This window comes from Martes martes, assembly GCF_963455335.1.
Source record: "Martes martes genome assembly, chromosome: 8".
Taxonomy (NCBI): Eukaryota; Metazoa; Chordata; class Mammalia; order Carnivora; family Mustelidae; genus Martes; species Martes martes.
The window spans coordinates 86893086-86909711 of record NC_137895.1 but is presented as its reverse complement, the minus strand read 5'-3'; the positions used below and the strand labels follow the sequence as shown (position 1 = coordinate 86909711).

At 50.2% G+C, this 16626-nt stretch overlaps 2 protein-coding genes across 2 annotated transcripts in view; one reads left to right on the top strand and one right to left on the bottom strand.

Moving 5' to 3' along the window:
• Nucleotides 1–1319: 1319 nt before the first annotated feature.
• Nucleotides 1320–2282, top strand: TMDD1 (transmembrane and death domain 1; the record flags this gene model as incomplete). Its single annotated transcript, XM_080810258.1, is given in 3 exon segments — nucleotides 1320–1814; nucleotides 1816–1893; nucleotides 1896–2282. Coding segments are annotated over 3 exon segments (960 nt in total).
• Nucleotides 2283–3110: 828 nt separating this feature from the next.
• SCN8A (sodium voltage-gated channel alpha subunit 8) overlaps nucleotides 3111–16626 on the bottom strand; it is a gene marked incomplete at its 5' end in the record, with an annotated part of 122962 nt that continues 109446 nt past the window's right edge. The window contains 3 exons of the mRNA XM_080811454.1: nucleotides 3111–9767; nucleotides 13481–13751; nucleotides 15959–16063. Of these exons, the coding sequence (XP_080667580.1) occupies nucleotides 8620–9767; nucleotides 13481–13751; nucleotides 15959–16063 (1524 nt within the window). The 3' untranslated portion in view covers nucleotides 3111–8619. The remainder of the gene's footprint in view (nucleotides 9768–13480; nucleotides 13752–15958; nucleotides 16064–16626) is intronic.

The window sequence follows — 16626 nt, the reverse complement described above, 5'->3', positions numbered from 1 at the left end:
AAAGAAAAACTTCCTGGGCAGGAAGCCAGGGTGTGTGTGGGGGGGAGGGGGGGGGACAGCCAAACAGAGTTCCAGAGGTTGGAAAGCACCATGGGTGATTTGTTACAGGAGCACAAAGTGAGGGTGGGAGGAAGTGAGGTTGGAGGAGTCACTGGGACTTCACCATGGCACCCTGAGGACCTTTCCCGCTGGTGAGGAGCTGAGGCTCTGAAAGTCATGAGTATGTTGGGAGGAAGGGAGGTCGGTAGCCTGTGGGCAGGGACTGATTTGCAAGTTAAGAATGCACACATGGAGGGGCGCCTGGGTGGCTCAGTGGGTTAAGGGCTCTGCCTTCGGCTCAGGTCATGGTCTCAGGGTCCTGGGATCGAGCCCCACATCGGGCTCCCTGCTCTGGCGGGGAGCCTGCTTCCTCCTGCCTCTCTGCCTACTTCTGATCTCTCTCTCTGTGTCAAATAAATAAATAAAGCGTTTAAAAAAAAAAAAAGAATGCACACATGGATCCAACAAATATTTACTGAACACCTACTTTGCACTAGTTGCTACAGGGACAGCAGATGGACCTGACAGTCGAATGGAGGAGACAGCAAAAAGGCAGAGCTGCAGTGTAACGTAGCAGTAGGTAAGAGGGATACCTCATGGTGAGGTGGGAAGGGTGTATATTGTAGTCAAGTAGGGCTTCCCAGCAGGGACCTGTCAACTGAGGATTGACCAAGGCCAAGATCCACCTGAGAGCCAGAAGGGATCTTGCTCAGGGAAGGAAACAAGGTTAGGGAGTGGGGACTTGAGGAGTTTCTCTAATCCAGACAAGAGAAGGCGAGGGTTTGGAGGCATGGTGGGAGGATGGGAATTGGTGATTCTAGAAATATTTGGTATTTAGTAGATATCCAGAGAATTTGGGATTGGGTATTGGATGATGGTGAGCTGGAGACTGAGGGGCGGTGAATGGATTAGTAGAGATGGGGGAGACTGGTAACTTGAGGCATTAGCGGGCTTGCCAGGCGGCAGGCCTCGGGCAGGCGTTCTAAGGTAAGGGCCCAGGATCCCAGCCTCCTGGGGGACTGGGTGTGCCCCACCACTGGGTGTTAGGAAAGTCTCACTCCTAATTCCCTTTAGTTCCCAGTTTCCAGGTGCTGGGAGATCGCATGTGTGGGTCGCGCCCTCGCCCCCAGTCCCGGCCTGCGGAAGCCGCCCCCTCCCCCAGCCCGGTCCCCCTCCGCCCTCGCCACGGGTACCAGGCACCCCTCCCCCACCTGTGGGCGTTCGGAGCTCCTCCCACCACAGTGGGTACCGCGCGGTCACAGCCCGCGATGGTGATGGCGATGGCGGCGCGGGCTCCGGCCCGAGCCCTGGCGCTGGTGCTCTGGGGCTGGGCGCTGGCCCCAGCAGGAGCCCTGGACGCCATGGGCCCCCACGAGGCCGTCCGTCTGGCCGAGCTGCTGACCCCGGAGGAGTGCGACCATTTCCAGTCGCTCCTGAAGGCGCCGGAGCCGGACGTCGAGGCCGAACTGGCCCGGCTCTCTGAGGACCGGCTGGCCCGCCCTGAGACGCCGGCGTCCACGTCCGCGCCGCGGGGTGGGCTGTGGCGGCGGCGGCGGGCGGCGGCCGAGCCCGCGGAGGTGTCGGACGGCTGCCGGGAGGGGCTGGCGGCCTGGCTGGCGGCCAAGGCCTCCACCCTGTCTTGGGACCGCGTGGCCCGGGCCCTGCGGCGCAGCGGCCGCCCGGACGTGGCCCGGGAGCTGGGCAAGAATCTCCACCAGCAGGCGACGCTGCAGCTGCGCAAGTTCGGCCAGCGCTACGTGCGGCTGCCCGCCGCCCCCGGTCTCGGCCCCGGCCCCCGCCCCGGCCCCGGCCCCGGCCCCCGCCCCGGCCCTCGCCCCGGCCCTGCCGCCGCGCCCCCAGCCCCGCGCCCCCGCCGCGCCTCGCTCCCCGAGCCCGACTGGGACGGGCTGCAGCTGATCGTGGAGCGTCTGCCGCAGGCGCCCTACGAGCGCAGCCCCGCCGGCTGGGTCGGGCCGCTGGCGCTCGGCCTCCTCACCGGCTTCGTGGGGGCGCTGGGCACCGGGGCGCTGCTCATCGTGCTCACGCTGTGGCTCACGGGCGGCGACGGCCCCGGCCCCGGCCCGCAGCCGGGCCCGCGTCCTCCCCGGCGCAGGCCCGCCCAGGCGCTTGGCGCGGCGGGAGCGAGGCCGCTCCTGTCTGCGGAGCGGCTCCAGCCACCGCCGACAAGGGCCTGGGCCGCGCGCCGGCCGGGTCCCCCCTCGCCTCAGTGTCCTCGGCTGTGAGACGGGAGCGCCGCCCCGGCAGAGAGCCGCCTTCGCCCTGTTATAAACATTACCAAATCCGCAATGGAGGGAGCAAGCGTTGGTTTGTTGGAAATAGCCGCATCGCCAGCGGGGCTGCCCGGGGAGAGGAGGGTCTCGGTGCCCGTGTCCCCCCGGGGTGGGAGGCAGGCCGTCCCGCTTGCCAGCTCTAGTGCCTTCTTCTCTCACGGGGATTCTTGCACCGACAGCTACCACTTAGTGAGAGCTGACCGTCCGCCAGACCCCGTGCGAAGCAGTTACCTACAGGATTTGACACACTTCAGAACCCAAGAAAAGCAGGTGTGCTCTCCGTGGCACGTAAAGAAAACGGGCCACAGCTAGTTAGTGGCATATCAGGGTTTTGAATCCAGAGCAGCCTGAGGCGAAAGTTAAACTCCAGAGGGCATGATCTGTGACCTAAAGGAGCCGGACAATATGTGGAGTTTCGGATGCCCCGCTGGAGTTGCAGGGCCAGGACACCTAGAGGTGTCCCCATGTTCAGGGGCTGCCGCCTCCAAGCTGCTCTCCCTACTCAGGCAAGGCCTCCTAAATGGAGGAGACAGTAAGACCTACCATACCTGGAGCCCCAAACATTTCCCACCCTCCTGAGTGGCTGGGGCTCTGCCAGCCCATATGAGGAGCTGAGGATGGGTGAGCCCTCAGACTCTGTCACCTGTCTCAGGGGAAGGCAAAGAGGACAGCTGTGGGGTCTTGCTGGGTGGGAGAGCTTGACTCCCCCCAACCACCCCCAGCCGAGGGGCTTTGGTTTGAGAACAATGACAGAATGACAGGCCAGTCCAAGAGGAGAGTTGAAAACAAGATTGACGTAACCCTTTATTGCAAATTCTAAAGTAAAAAGATGTACAGTACAAAGTAAAATTGAAATTTCAGACTATAAACTTCCAATCCACTTATGCATTCTCATTTCTCAAGCATTTCTGCCATTTCCGCGTAAACGGAACAGGGAACAAGTCGAGGGGGTGAGGGAAGGAGGAGATACAGCAAGGGAACAAAATTAAGTGTCTAGAATAATCACAAACCCCAGAAGCAAGTGAAAGGAAAGACATTTTCTCGACCTGCTGTCCTGGTGATGAGAAGCGGGGGTGGTTGGAGCAGTGCAGTTTAAAATGGCTCTCAGAATAGCAGCATTTATGGTACCATTTCATCTTTCTTAAGTCCAAATAATACTTTGCCCTTCCCTAGTGCCTTTGCCTCTGTATCTCAAAACACTTTACAAAACAGTTAGTTAAAGCCTCACAACACCCCTGTGAGGTAGGTCAGTATTATTATCCCCATTTTACAGATGAGGAAACTGAGGCACAGAGAGGTTAAGTGACTTGCCCAAGGCCACACAGCGAGCCAGTGGTTGAGCTGGGGATGGAACACAGGAGTTCTGTCCCTTTTCTGGAACCACTGGACCACGCTCCCCTTTACCTATATACATTCTTCACACACACACACCACACGTGCACACCCGCCCACCCCACCCCACTTAGCCTCTATGTACAGCAAACAGCAGTGGGGGGCAGGGGCAGGGGGTGCCTCAGGAGCATTTTCATGGAGGAAATCTTGGTAAGCTTGGAAAGGAACTCCAAGAAAGCACAGAGCTGAGCCACAGTGCAGACTTCTGTGCGCACCTTGGGCCCCTCGTGACCCAGACTTCCTCTTCTCTCCTGATGTCCCCCTGGCTGGCTAGTTGCAGCCGATTCTTTAGGGGGTGGGGGTACCTGAAAATGAACGAAGCTTTTTGCAAAACTTTGGGCAACATCTGAGAAAAGAAAGAGGCATCATTACAGAAGATGCCCAGGACTCAAGTCACAAAGTCATAACCCATGGCAATCTCACCTCCACAGCAGGCCTGGAGGCTGGGGCCGAGGGGAGGAAGATGGGGACTGACCTACCAGCCATCTCTCTCCAGAGTGGAGCTACTGGAGCGGACTAGAGTGGGCACTTCAAAATCCTCCTGAGAGTGTTCCTGGACGGGGAGACATGGCCTAGAGTGGGATGTCCCCAAAGCAGGACAGGGTGAGGGAGGGGAGCGGTACTCCTCTTTCCTGCACAAATGTGAACGAGACCAGCTGTAGTCTGCTGGTGTATGTGTTGGGGTGATGGAGGGCAGGGCCCAGCATTAGCTAGCAGAGTGGAGACTACTGGGCATCGTGCTTGCCCAAGCTTTGGGGCATTAGGATAGGGTTTTTTTTGTTGTGGGGTTTTTTTTTTTGTTTTTTTTGTTTGTTTGTTTTTTGTTTTAACAAAAAAGGCAGAAGTGAGGCCAGTACGGCTGGGTTGGCTGACGTCATCTCTGGGGGCTCTGCCAGGTGGACTGGTGAAGAAAGGGTTTCGTGGGCCTGGAAGCACTGGCCCAGGAGGGGGAAGAATGCCACATGCAATGGGTAAGTGCTGGGTGCGGGGGGATCTGGGTAGGGGGTGGGTGGGACCTTGCTCTTCTCTCCAATCTTTACTTCTCAGCCAGAACTTTTCTCCCTTCTGTTCCCCTCCTTTCCCCAAATGTGCTAAGGTCCCGATTCCCAGACCCCTCCCAGGACTCAAGAATTGGGATAGTCAAGCAACAAACGGACACCAAGACAGGCTTCCCTTGTACAGCAAAAAGGGTCATTTTTATTTTGTTTCCTTTTGGCTTATAGTAGTGATGTACTTTTTTTTTTTTTTTTAAATCATGTCTCATTTAGAGCAGTGTTGGCCTCCATGCATTCACTAATACACTAATCTTCACTAGTGGTCTTTTACAAGTTTACATTGGTTGCGGCGGAAAAGAAAAGAACTTTGGGCACTGTCGTTCCGGGGGCTGTGACTGGGAGTGACTGCTTATTTCTCCCCAGTCAACTTCTGACGCCAAAAGTGGCTCATTTAGAGAAGTGGGAGTAGGTCATGTTGACTCGGGACGTTTTCGCTGCTCTCCCCCTCTGCTTTAAATTATGGAGTCTCCTCAGCCTACAGCAACAAGGAGGTTAAGGGAAGAAGAGGGGAAAGTATTTTTCACACACAACCAGCAACGGTGTCAGCTGCTGCTCAGTGGCTTTGGCTCTGCATTTTAAGTTAACAGCATCGCACATCTTTTTGCTTTTTGTCCTTTTTTAAAGGTGGATTGTGGAGTATAAATACTGCACCAAGGACCTGGCTACAAAAAATAAATATTTATATTATATTTATACATCTATATATATATGTGCAGTGATACTGTGGCTGCGGCTGCTTTTTGATTGGCTTCGTTAATATTTGGCAAAGCGTTGCCACTTACCCACTCAGTGAAGGCGCACGGAAACGTCACCAACTCAGTTCAGTGCCTGTTAACTGCGGGTGTAAACTGCTGGTGATGGTGTCATTTACTACCAAAGAAGTGTGGAGCAGGGCGGGTGAGTGAGAGAGTGAGCGAGCGAGTGGGTGGAGGGACGGTGGGTGAGGGAAAAGAAGGTAGGAAAAGTTAAAAAAAAAAAAGTTGAAACATCAGATAGAGTGGGGGGGCTTCTTCCCTACGAAGCTCGCTGATGGGTGTCAGATACCAAGACCCATTTGTGTGTTACTGAGGAGATAGCTACTGGGGGCCTAGGGGGAAGGAAAAGGTCAGATCTTAGAAAAAATCTCATTAATATGCTCTAGTAGCTTAATGACATCACTAGCATGAGCACTTGGGGGGTACCGAGCGGGATCTTATAGCTCTGTTGCCCATCCCAAGACCTAAGAACAATTATGAAGTTTAGCCAAATCTTGCATAGAAGTGGTTAGAATTTATTGCACATTGGAACAAAAATATATATATTTTTTGTTGTTTTGGAAAAGACCATTAGCAATAAAAAATTTTTTGTCTGTCTGTCTGGTTTGGGGATGTACATTGGCTGACAGCATCTAAGATCTAAGAAGAAAGAAAAGTATAAAAAATAAAAATAAACATGACAATGGCATAAGCCAGAAGCCATTTCCTATTTGATAAGTTAATAATTTGTATTTACAAAAAGGCATGCCAATAAAATAAAATGATATATTACAGTATTTATAATTCTCTTAAAAAGAAGAGCCACACATGTCAGCTTCTGTTTTGTGCTGTTTACGATGTAGCCTGTACATGTTACCATACATTCGTCCTAGCAGTTAGCAGGGTCACTGAGAGAAATGCTTTTCCAGCCTGGTGTCGGGGGATAGTACAAAAGTCCTACGGAGGAGGCCGCAGAAGCAGGCTGACGAGAGCCGGGCAGAGTTTCTAACGGTCTGACAAGAGAGAAAGCTCTGCTTTGGCTTGCTGTGGTTTGTTCTATGCAAAACTAGTCAGGTGGTTGGTACAATCACACCAGAGTGCTTCTACGGCAAGGCAGACGGGCGTGTCTGACTACAGGGTGCTTTCAGTCCCCCTCGGTTTTATGGTTCGGGAAGAATTTGTTTTGATTTGGTTCACTTGCTCAAGTCTCCTCGTTCTCTGTGAGGACTTCCTGACATTCAAGTGCAGCCTCCTGGCTGTGAGTGCTAGTCATCAGAGGAGAGACCCCTGGGCTAAAAACTGTCTTCCCTAAAGCGGGAGATGGAACGGAAGACACTGTGCTCCCCGCAAAGCCACCCTCCAAGGACAATGGGCAGGTCGCTAAGCAGATGGCACAACTGGCGGAGAGGGAACTGTGCGGGGGCCGGCGTGAGGGGGTGGGAGGAAGCTGGGACGTCTAAAGAATTCACATTAAATCGCTGTCTCATGAGAATCAGTGCATAAAGAAGCCAAGTGGGCTTGGTTCAGAGGCGGCTCCATCTCTCCCTCAGGTCCCACCAGTGACTATTCTATAATGCACGGAAGAAACCAGCGCCACAGCCCCCAGGGCTGCTGCCCTCACCCAGCTCTGTAGGTAAGGAAAGCCCCGCTTGGTGCAAAAATGAGATGGAGGCAAGAGGAACCATGCAGTGTATGAGCTCGCGACAAGCCCTCTGTAGAGTGGGGAGGCCCGCTGGGAAGATCTGCACCCCTCTCCAGCGGGACCCGAGCCTGGAGAAAGCCACAGTGCAGAAGGACAGGACACTGAATGAAGTGAGCACCCCAACCCCCCATGAAAGTTTGTTTTCAGTTCCCCAAATTGCCCCCTAGAGATAATGTGCCACTTTGAGTAGCACTTTTATCTCTGCCCCAAGTGTCAGTTCTCCAGTATGAAGGCTAAACAATCATCATAAATATTGCAATACAAATGAACTTGTTTTTTTTGGATTTTTTTGTTTTTAGCCCTAGGATTTGGTTTTACAGTGACATTATTAAAACAAGCCATTCGAGATCAAAGTTACCCCATGGAGGGACACAGAGCAGCATTTAAATAGTTCATCTTTCGAAATGTGCAACAATGGCTGTATGTTAGAGACGACTGTTAAACATACACACACAACGGATCCGTCTGCTTGTTGGACTGGGTTTGTTTTTTGGTGGTGGTGGTCAATTGGTCGCTTATGTTTCCCTACCCAGAAGGTGTATGAAAGACTTCTAAGAATTCATAAGGATTTGCAGCGGGTATGGAACTCTTACCATTTTTTTTTCTTTTTCTCCAAATACAGTGAACGGTGCAGGGCTGGGTCCCATCTGAAGGCTGACCCAGTGCAGGGGACAGGATTAGTAGTGTCCTGTGGTGTATGGTTCTCATGCATGACTTCTGATCACGGCATGCCATCATGCAAATCATTTCTACGCATTGAACGAGCACAATGTTTGGAATCGGCCTGAGCAAGTCCTCCTCAGCCTGAAGAAACCTGATTGTTTCCCCCACCCATCTCCAAACCACGTGAAGCCCATGTGGAGAAGATGCGGTTTATGTCAAAGAAACTGACAGTTGAATGCCACGGGCTAGATGTGAGTGTGTGTGTGTGTGTGTCTGTGTGTGTGTTTTCTTTTTGCTGCTTAGCTTAACTAATGTAAGAATGCAAATACAGTTTGCATGAACAAACAAACTTTTAAAGTGATGCTTTCTGCTTCTGAGAATCACCAAAATGAAAAAATAAAATCCCTTTGGCTGCAACGGAAATCTGCTGGTCCCGGCAGCCTCTCCTCTGGTTTTTGTATCCTGTTGGTTTTGTCCTAAGTTGCATTGACTGATGTGGAACATGCAGTAACCACCTGCCCAAGCGTTAGAAAATCTGTGAGTCCGGGGAGCAGGGTCCTTGGCCCTTGGCAGGTCACTGCTCAAGATGCAACTGTGTTACATGGTAAGCAGACTACGTTTGGTATAGATCTTCAGTTCAAGTGTCTCCACAGCTGTTCTGCATTGAGAAGATTCAGGAAGTTTGTAAACAATCTTTCACTTGCAAGTTTTACATCTGTACAATATTTAATTTTTGCTTTCCTCTAACACTTGGATTCTCTGACCTCTTTTTGTCTTCTGGCCCTTTCCCTTCTTCCTTCCTCTGCCCGTTGCTGTTTTTCCTTCTCAGGTTTAGTTACGCTGTCGTAGGACGGGAGGGAGGCTGTGGATGGGGTGCTCTCCTTTTTCTCCCGGTGCGTGCCTCCGTTCTCCAGCTTATTGGAAGTGGTCTTTTTGCAAATGAAACCCCGCCTTGCTAAATGTCCCCGGTAGGCGCGCTGCAGGACCACGGCCGACACCTCCTCCTGCTTGCGTCTCAGTGTGGTCGTGATAGGCTCGTAAGACACTTTGGAAGGATTGGACGCCACGAACCGCTCCTCCATCTGCTGCCGGAGGATGTCCAACTCCCCGCTGTCTCCCAGGACCCGCTTGGTGAAGGCAAAAAGGATGTCCAAGCAGTGGATGCGGTCCCCGCTGACCATGGGCAGGTCCATGGCAATGAGCTCGATGGTGTTGGGCTTGGGCACTCGGAGAGGGTGTTCCAAGGCATCTGCAAAGTCTGCCAGCTTACAGTACTCGATGAACTGGGTGGCATCGGGGTCAAACTTCTCCCAGATCTCGTAGAAGGTCTCAAAGTCATCCTCACTCAGAGGGTCGGCACTTTCCTCTGTGGCTACGCTGAAGTTCTCCAAGATGATGGCAATGTACATGTTCACAACGATCAGGAAGGAGATGATGATGTAGCTTACAAAGAAGAAGATGCCCACAGAGGGGTTCCCGCAGTCGCCCTTGAAGCCACTCCCTGGGTGCTCCTTATCCAGACTGCAGTCAGGGGGGCGGTTCAGGATGGGCAGCAGCAGGCCGTCCCAGCCAGCCGAGGTTGTGATCTGAAACAGGCAGATCATGCTATTGCCAAAGGTCTCAAAGTTGAACATGTCGTCGATGCCAGCCTCGTGCTTTACATACGCGAAATTGGACATCCCAAAGATGGAGAAGATGAACATGACCAGGAAGAGCAGAAGGCCGATGTTGAACAGAGCAGGCAAGGACATCATTAAGGCAAAGAGCAGGGTCCGAATCCCTTTGGCACCTTTGATCAGACGCAAGATGCGCCCGATACGGGCCAATCGGATGACTCGGAATAGGGTTGGGGAAACAAAGTATTTCTCAATTATATCAGCCAGGAACATTCCTAAGAAGAGGACAGAAGAAGAAATGTTACTGAGACTGGAGACCCCTTTCTCTTAGGTCACCTGGCACTGGAGCCCTTATGTCCAAAGGGCTTCACAGAATGAGGCCCTTACCATTCAAATGGAACTCCCATGAGGGATGAGAAAAGAAAATCACCTGTTTCAAATGTATGCAAAAGCAGAGAAAACAATAACATAGACATCTATGCACTTCACATCCAGATTGAATAGACGCAAGTAATTTTACCAAATTTGCTTCCTCTCTTCAACCATGGTCCTGGAGATGGTGGAGTATCATTCCAGTTTCTTCACAATTTCACTACAGATGAATCCACGCTATCATAGCTAGATAGATAGCATCCTAGCATCCTACTATGTTGGAAGAATTATACTATATCTTTTTAGAACTTTTTAGAAGGCAAGGTTTTTAGATCTCTAGCTTAATTTCGGGACTTTGCATTATGCTTGTGAGATTGATCTCTGGTGTTACACTAATTCTGGATTATTCATTTTTATGGTTGAGCAGTATTCCATTTCATGAACATGTCCTCATTTATCTGTTTTCCTACTCAAGAACAATTAGTTTTTTCTCAGTTTTGTGCGTGTGTGATTTTCCGAGGTGTTACTGATTCCCCTCCAAAATGCTAGCAGATTTCCACATCCGCACACAGTGAATGGGAGGGACTGGCACCACCCAGGACCTCGTGCCCCTAGGCTGTGGTGTCTTGGTTATTCTGCTATGCCGCGAATTTTCAAAGTATCTTCTTCCTGGCTCTGAAAAGACATTTTTGGTTTCTTATTGTCCCATGTCCCTACCCTGCCAAAGTAGCCAAGAAAACTAGAGAGGATCTCTCAGGAATGGCTTTTCACTCAGAGCTTCTAGATTTTGTGTTTAAAGCCATAAACCAGAAACAGCATTAGCAGAGAAAAACGTCAAGGCATAGTAAGTAGGATATAAAAGGGGAGGGTGACTATGTAAACCCAGAGGGCCTTTTTCTGTTTACACTTATCTGGGGGTCCACCTCAGCCAGACCACTTGCCTTGAACACCGTGGAGCAATCATGGGAGCCCAGTGAAGGGCCACAGAAGGGAGAGGGCATGCAAAGGTGGCAACGCGGCAACTGAAGGGAAGGCAAGGACGTGCCCTCTTCCTTCAGTGCCTGCTCCTGCCGTCGAGGCCCTGATGAGACAACATGAGCTTCCACGGACAGGAAGGATTTACTTTGAATAAGGAAATATCTTTCAACCCTAAGGGTTCACAAATACTGGAATAATGAACTGCAGAATACTGGGCAAGCCCCTTATTTGAGCTCCCCCCCCCCCCGCTTTTCTTTTCTTAAAAAGATTTATTTAGTTAGTTTAGAAAGAGAGAGACTCTCAAGCAGACTCCCCACTGAGCATGGAGCCCGCTGCAGGGCTTGACTCGGGGCTCCATCCCATAACCCAGAGATGGTGACCTGAGTCGAGATCAAGAGTTAGATGCTTAGCCGACTGAGCCACCCAGGTGCGCCACAGAGCTTTTGAAGCTAGGATAAACATCTTTTGTTTTCTGTTTGTTTGTTTTCCTCCTCCTCTAAGTCTCAAACAGGTGTCTAACTGGAGACATATCAGAGTAACGGGCGACACTTTGGACTTACACTTCCCCATGCATTCCTTCATAAAGGTGTCTTTGTGATTAGTCAAATTCTTTATGCGTGATTCTTTTTCAACATAGGACAAAAATCTTAACTTCAGCAAGGGACAAAATTCAGTAAGTTCAGAGAGGAGGCTGGAGAGCCTCTTGGATCATCTTCTAGAATTAGAATTCCATGGAGTATTTGAGCTTTCAAGAAAATGTCTACCTCAGCCAGCACCCAAGATGAATTCTCAGCTCTCTTCTTTTTGCATCTCAAGTAAGTCATAACCAGTGACTGTAAGAAGTCAGATTGTATCTGGACTACTGCATTCTGGTAGACAAGTAAGGCTTCAGGGAGAAGGTGCTAGAATAAGGTTCTGTCAGATGAACGGGTGCTTGTCCCCAGAGAAAGGGGAGAAAGATGGGGAGACAGCACTCCAGGGAGCAGAAACACCATTTAAGGGGTCCTCTAGGAGGTCCCAGGGCTAGTTACCCTAACTTCCCTTAATTTAAAAGGATGACTTCTATACTTTTGTTTCTGAACAAATGAATGCTATTTAATACAAATCCTAATCACCAAAAGTAAAATTATTCTTCCCTTTGTTTTTCAGTACCATCTGAGAATAGGGGACATGGTTTGGTTTGTGGGTTTTCCCACTCAATGACGGGTGGGCAGGAAACATTGAAGAACAGTGGACAGTGCTCGCTTCGGCAGCACATATACTAAAATTGGAACGATACAGAGAAGAACAGTGGACAGGGCAACACTGTCCAAAGTGTGTTTTGTGGGAGCTCAGGAGTGTGGATTTGAGGCCAGGGCTGGACTTGAACCCTCCCTCATTCGCTCACCAGCCTCATATCTTGGTCACTGCTCTGTGCCTCAGTTTCTTGTACTTAGAAGGTTGTTGTGAGGACTATAGGAATTATAACTAGCAAAGCACTTAGAACGGTGACCGGCACGTAGTATGTTTCATTAAAACATGAGATAACATTAGTATTATTTAAAAAAAGGTGCTGTGATCAAAATAAAGGTAGGATGGTGTATTCAACCATTCTTTACTGTAGGACTTCCAAGACCCTTCTATAGGCCACTGTGCTCTGGGAGTCTCCAAAGGGAGATTCCATGTATAGTGCTGCCCAGAGTAATTTCATCGTGGAGTTCTTTTCTTGGGGGGAGATGTATGAGAATAGTGCTCCATGTATCAGCACACTTTTGGATGTGCTGCTCCAGCAGACAGAACAAGAAAACCAGAATCTAGCACAGGCCAAGGGGAGGGCCAGCTGCTTTCATTTGCCCCTGGTCACCACCTTGCTCAGCCAGCCTGGCCACCAGCTCTGGGGCTGGTTCCCTCGGGCCTCAGGCACTCTTCCTCTGACAGCCTACGTCAGTTAAACCTACCTGGAACCAAGCCAGTGTTTTACCATTGAGATGCCTTTTAGGAAGGCCAGGAGATAAGTTTTGGGAGGCCAATCAATAGGCCAGCATTTTGTCTGCCTGCCAGAGTATCAACCCTCCCATGCCTCTAGGTTGAAGCAAAATGTTACACAGTTGCTGTTAAGATCCAACCCGAGTTCCGCCTCTGCCACCTCCCAGCTGGGCGACCTTGGACACACAGAAGATTAAAAAATAGCCTGCTTCCTGGGCTGTCATAAGCATCAAATGAGATCATGCCAGTGAAGAACCACGCCGGTGCACAGTAAAACGTCAGTAAAACGAGCCCTGCTGTCCCCACCAGAATGTTCTCAGACTACTTTTATTAGTATCCAACCTAACAATCTCTTTCCACATTACATTGCAACTGCAGCCAGGGTTCTTTTTACTTTCCCTGTTAACTTTAAACACCTTGAAAACAAGAGCCAAATCTCTACCATTTTCCCCCTTTAACCAGGGAATTCTTAATCCAAGACAACTATGAACACTCACTAGAAACCCACTGGCCATGTGACCTACTGGGCGGGTCCATGAGATGACTTAGAGATGCACGTGGGCTTCGCCATGAGAGGCCCGGGCCTGCACCCATGGAACGGGCCGCTCACCCAGGAGTCCCGTGCTCAAGGCCAGGCAGGCGCCCTGCGTCTTCCCCTGCTGGTCCCACTTACCCACAATGGAGAGGATGACTACCACGAAGTCAAAGATGTTCCAGCCAATGGTGAAGTAGTAGTGCCTCAAGGCAAACATTTTGAGCACACACTCACAGGTGAAGAAGATGACAAAGACCAGGTTAATCCAGTAGAGAATGTTTTCCATCTGCTTGCTCTGCGTATCTGTCTCCACCATCATGGTCACCATGTTAAGGCAGATGAGCATCATGATAACGATATCAAAGGCTTGTTGAGTGACAAAGTCAAAGATGATGCCTTGGATTTTGTTCTAGGGGCGGGAGGGGGAGGAAAGACATGAGAGCATTCATGAGAGCCTCCGCGAGTGGACCATGGAAGCTGCCATCACCTCTCTTTTCTGCAAGCCTAGCCAGCTCTTTGCTGCTGCTCTGGCAGGATGTCAGGAGCAGGGGCAGACCCCGATAACACCCCTTATTCTCTTCCCCAAGGCTTTCTAACGCTGCCCCTATTCTCTTTTGTGTCTATGCCATCACACGCTTCTGGAGGGCTTCCCGCCTTGCCAATTGCCCCTGTTCAGCCTCATTTGCTGGTCATGTCTGCCCTGACCTTGTCTCTTTTCTCTCTACACTGTCTCCCCAGGAGAGTTCACCTATTCCTACTGTGTACATGGTGTCTGTGTCCTTCAGTTTCTCAAGTTCTTTCCTCTGAATTCCTATGTTGCTTTCTCAGCAAGCATCTCTCCTTGTTGACTCATAAGCATCTCCAACCTAACAAGTCCTTCTCCCACCTCTCACCCAACCCGCTCCTCTCCCATCTCTATCATGCACCCAGTCTCCAAACCAGACCCCTAAGGGTCACCCTTGTCACCTTCCTCTCCCTCGTCCCCCCACCGCATACACTGCAGGTCCGACTGATTTTTCCGAATTCATCCACTTCATCCCACTTCTGTTGGCCCCACACTAGCCCAAGCACCACCATCTTCTATCTGGACTTCTGGGAGAGTCTCCCAGCTGGTGTCCTGACACCTCTCTCGCCTGCCTCCAGCATAGTCTCCAGAGTAGCAAGTGGGATTATTTAAAAACATAAATGGATCCTATCTTGCTTCTACTTAAAACCTTTCAACAGTTTCTCATTGGGCTTGCAACAAGGTTCATATTGCTAGCCTGATTTAGAGATGTCTCGCACAGTCTAATCTGGCTCACCTCCCGCCCCTTCCTCTAGCCCGTCACCACCTGGCCACACGGATGTTTTCTGCTCTTACAGCCAGCACTCCTGGCTCCTTCTCATCTACCCAAGTAGACTCTTCCTAGTGGGGCTTTCTCAGACTACTTTATGGAAGTGGATCCTCTGTCCCAAGCTCCCTGTTCTTTGTCAGGCCCTCTGGTTGTTTTTTCTCACAACACTACACGTTGTATAGTGGTGGTTTGATCGTTCATTACCTAAATCCCCCCTGTATTAAAAACAACCTTGACAACAGTGTCTTAATTGTGTCCGTCACTTTGGGCCTGGTGCCTGGAACATTAGTAGGAGACCTATAACTATTTGCTGAATGAGTGCTGATCACTCTTTATTAATGTCTCCTGCCATAGGATTTTTTTATATTTTAGAGCAGAAGAAAATACAGAAAATACACGCAGCTTCCTGCGTGCAAAGGACTGAAGAGAGCTTCAGAAATGTTAACCTTCTCCATTCTCAGTCTCGTTTCCATCACAAAACGGAAGCTCTAACATCAAATAAGTACCAAAAACATTCTCTTTCTTAAGATCTCTGATTTTTTTTTTTCTTTTTTTTTCTGAAGAACCTAGGAACTCAAGCTGGTGCTTACTTTGAGGATCACTTTCACTCACTGGTTTCCCAACTGTTCAGCGGGGCCTGAGGGCTTCCTTCCCCTCAGAAGTTGGGGGAGCGGGTATGCCAGGCCCAGAGGGTGGCACTAAGTAGGGAAAATGCTTAGGGACTTCCACTCTTGGTTCAAAGTAGCTCTACTTTTATTTCTACAAATTAGACTGCCAGGTGAGCTTTGAAGAGTTGTGCTGTTTATAAATAAAAAGTTACTTTAAATGAAAGTTACAGAAAATGGAACTTTGAGCCTGGGGGTGATGTCCCACTCTGCTGTCTTGCAAAGACTTACTTGCTGGGCAGAGAGCTGAGAAGATAGTGGTCACATCCTATCTTGCAGTGGGAGAAAGAGACCAGCTTTCATTTTCACTTTCCTTTGTCAATTTTTAGCGGTCTCTTAAAACATCTTTCTTCCAGTGCCAGAGCCTATGTGATTATAACAGGCTGATTCTCTGCTGCAGCCCAAGGAAGTCTCAAGGAAAGGTCAAGTACAAATATAAAAGCCATCCCCTACCTTAGTCCCTGTTCTGCTGTCTTCCCCAGATCCTCTGAATGGGGTGGCTGGGAGAGGATCAGAGGACACAGGCAGCCTGTCACTTACCCCTTTCTTTCCTTGGCAATAATCCTACCAGTGTATTTGCCATTTGGGGTCTCACTCTGCCCTCAGCCTGCACTCACCAGGGGGCGGGGAATGGGTTTCTGTGGTTTCTTTGAGCCCAGCTTTTTCATGGCATTGTAGTACTTCTTCTGTTCTTCTGTCATGAAGATGTCCTGACCTCCAAAGTAAAGGAAGAAAGAAGAGAACAAGCAATTACAATAGGCTCTCACACGCTGTGGTTTGGACCTAAGATTCAACCCTAAGAACTGAGGGGGACCTGACCCCCTGACCTTTCCAGAGGTCAGTTAAGCTAACAGTTGGCCCATAATGAGGTAGACCTAGGACAACTATTCTAATTCAAAGAAACACCAGCCTTTGTCCTCAGCTTGGAATTCCTGAGGTCCGCCAGCGACTAGGCATGAAGGAAATGGACTGCCCCACTGCGGGCCCTCAGGGAAGGGCACACTTGAGAGCTGTGATGCTGAAGACAGTTGAATCTTCCTGGTTCACACATTTTTTGGGGACCTGCTTTCCATGACGGAAGTCTAAAGAAGAACATTTTAAAACGAAAGGATTTTCAGGTCCTGGTTATTGGCCCATTTATTTCCAACAATATTAAAAATTCAGAAATCCTGGTGTAAGAAAACAACACGGGGAGGTTGTTGACACAGATGTGACTTCTATAATGGATGACGAGAGTGAGTGCTTCAGTTTATTTAGGAAAAATTGTTAACCACCTGGAACAAGG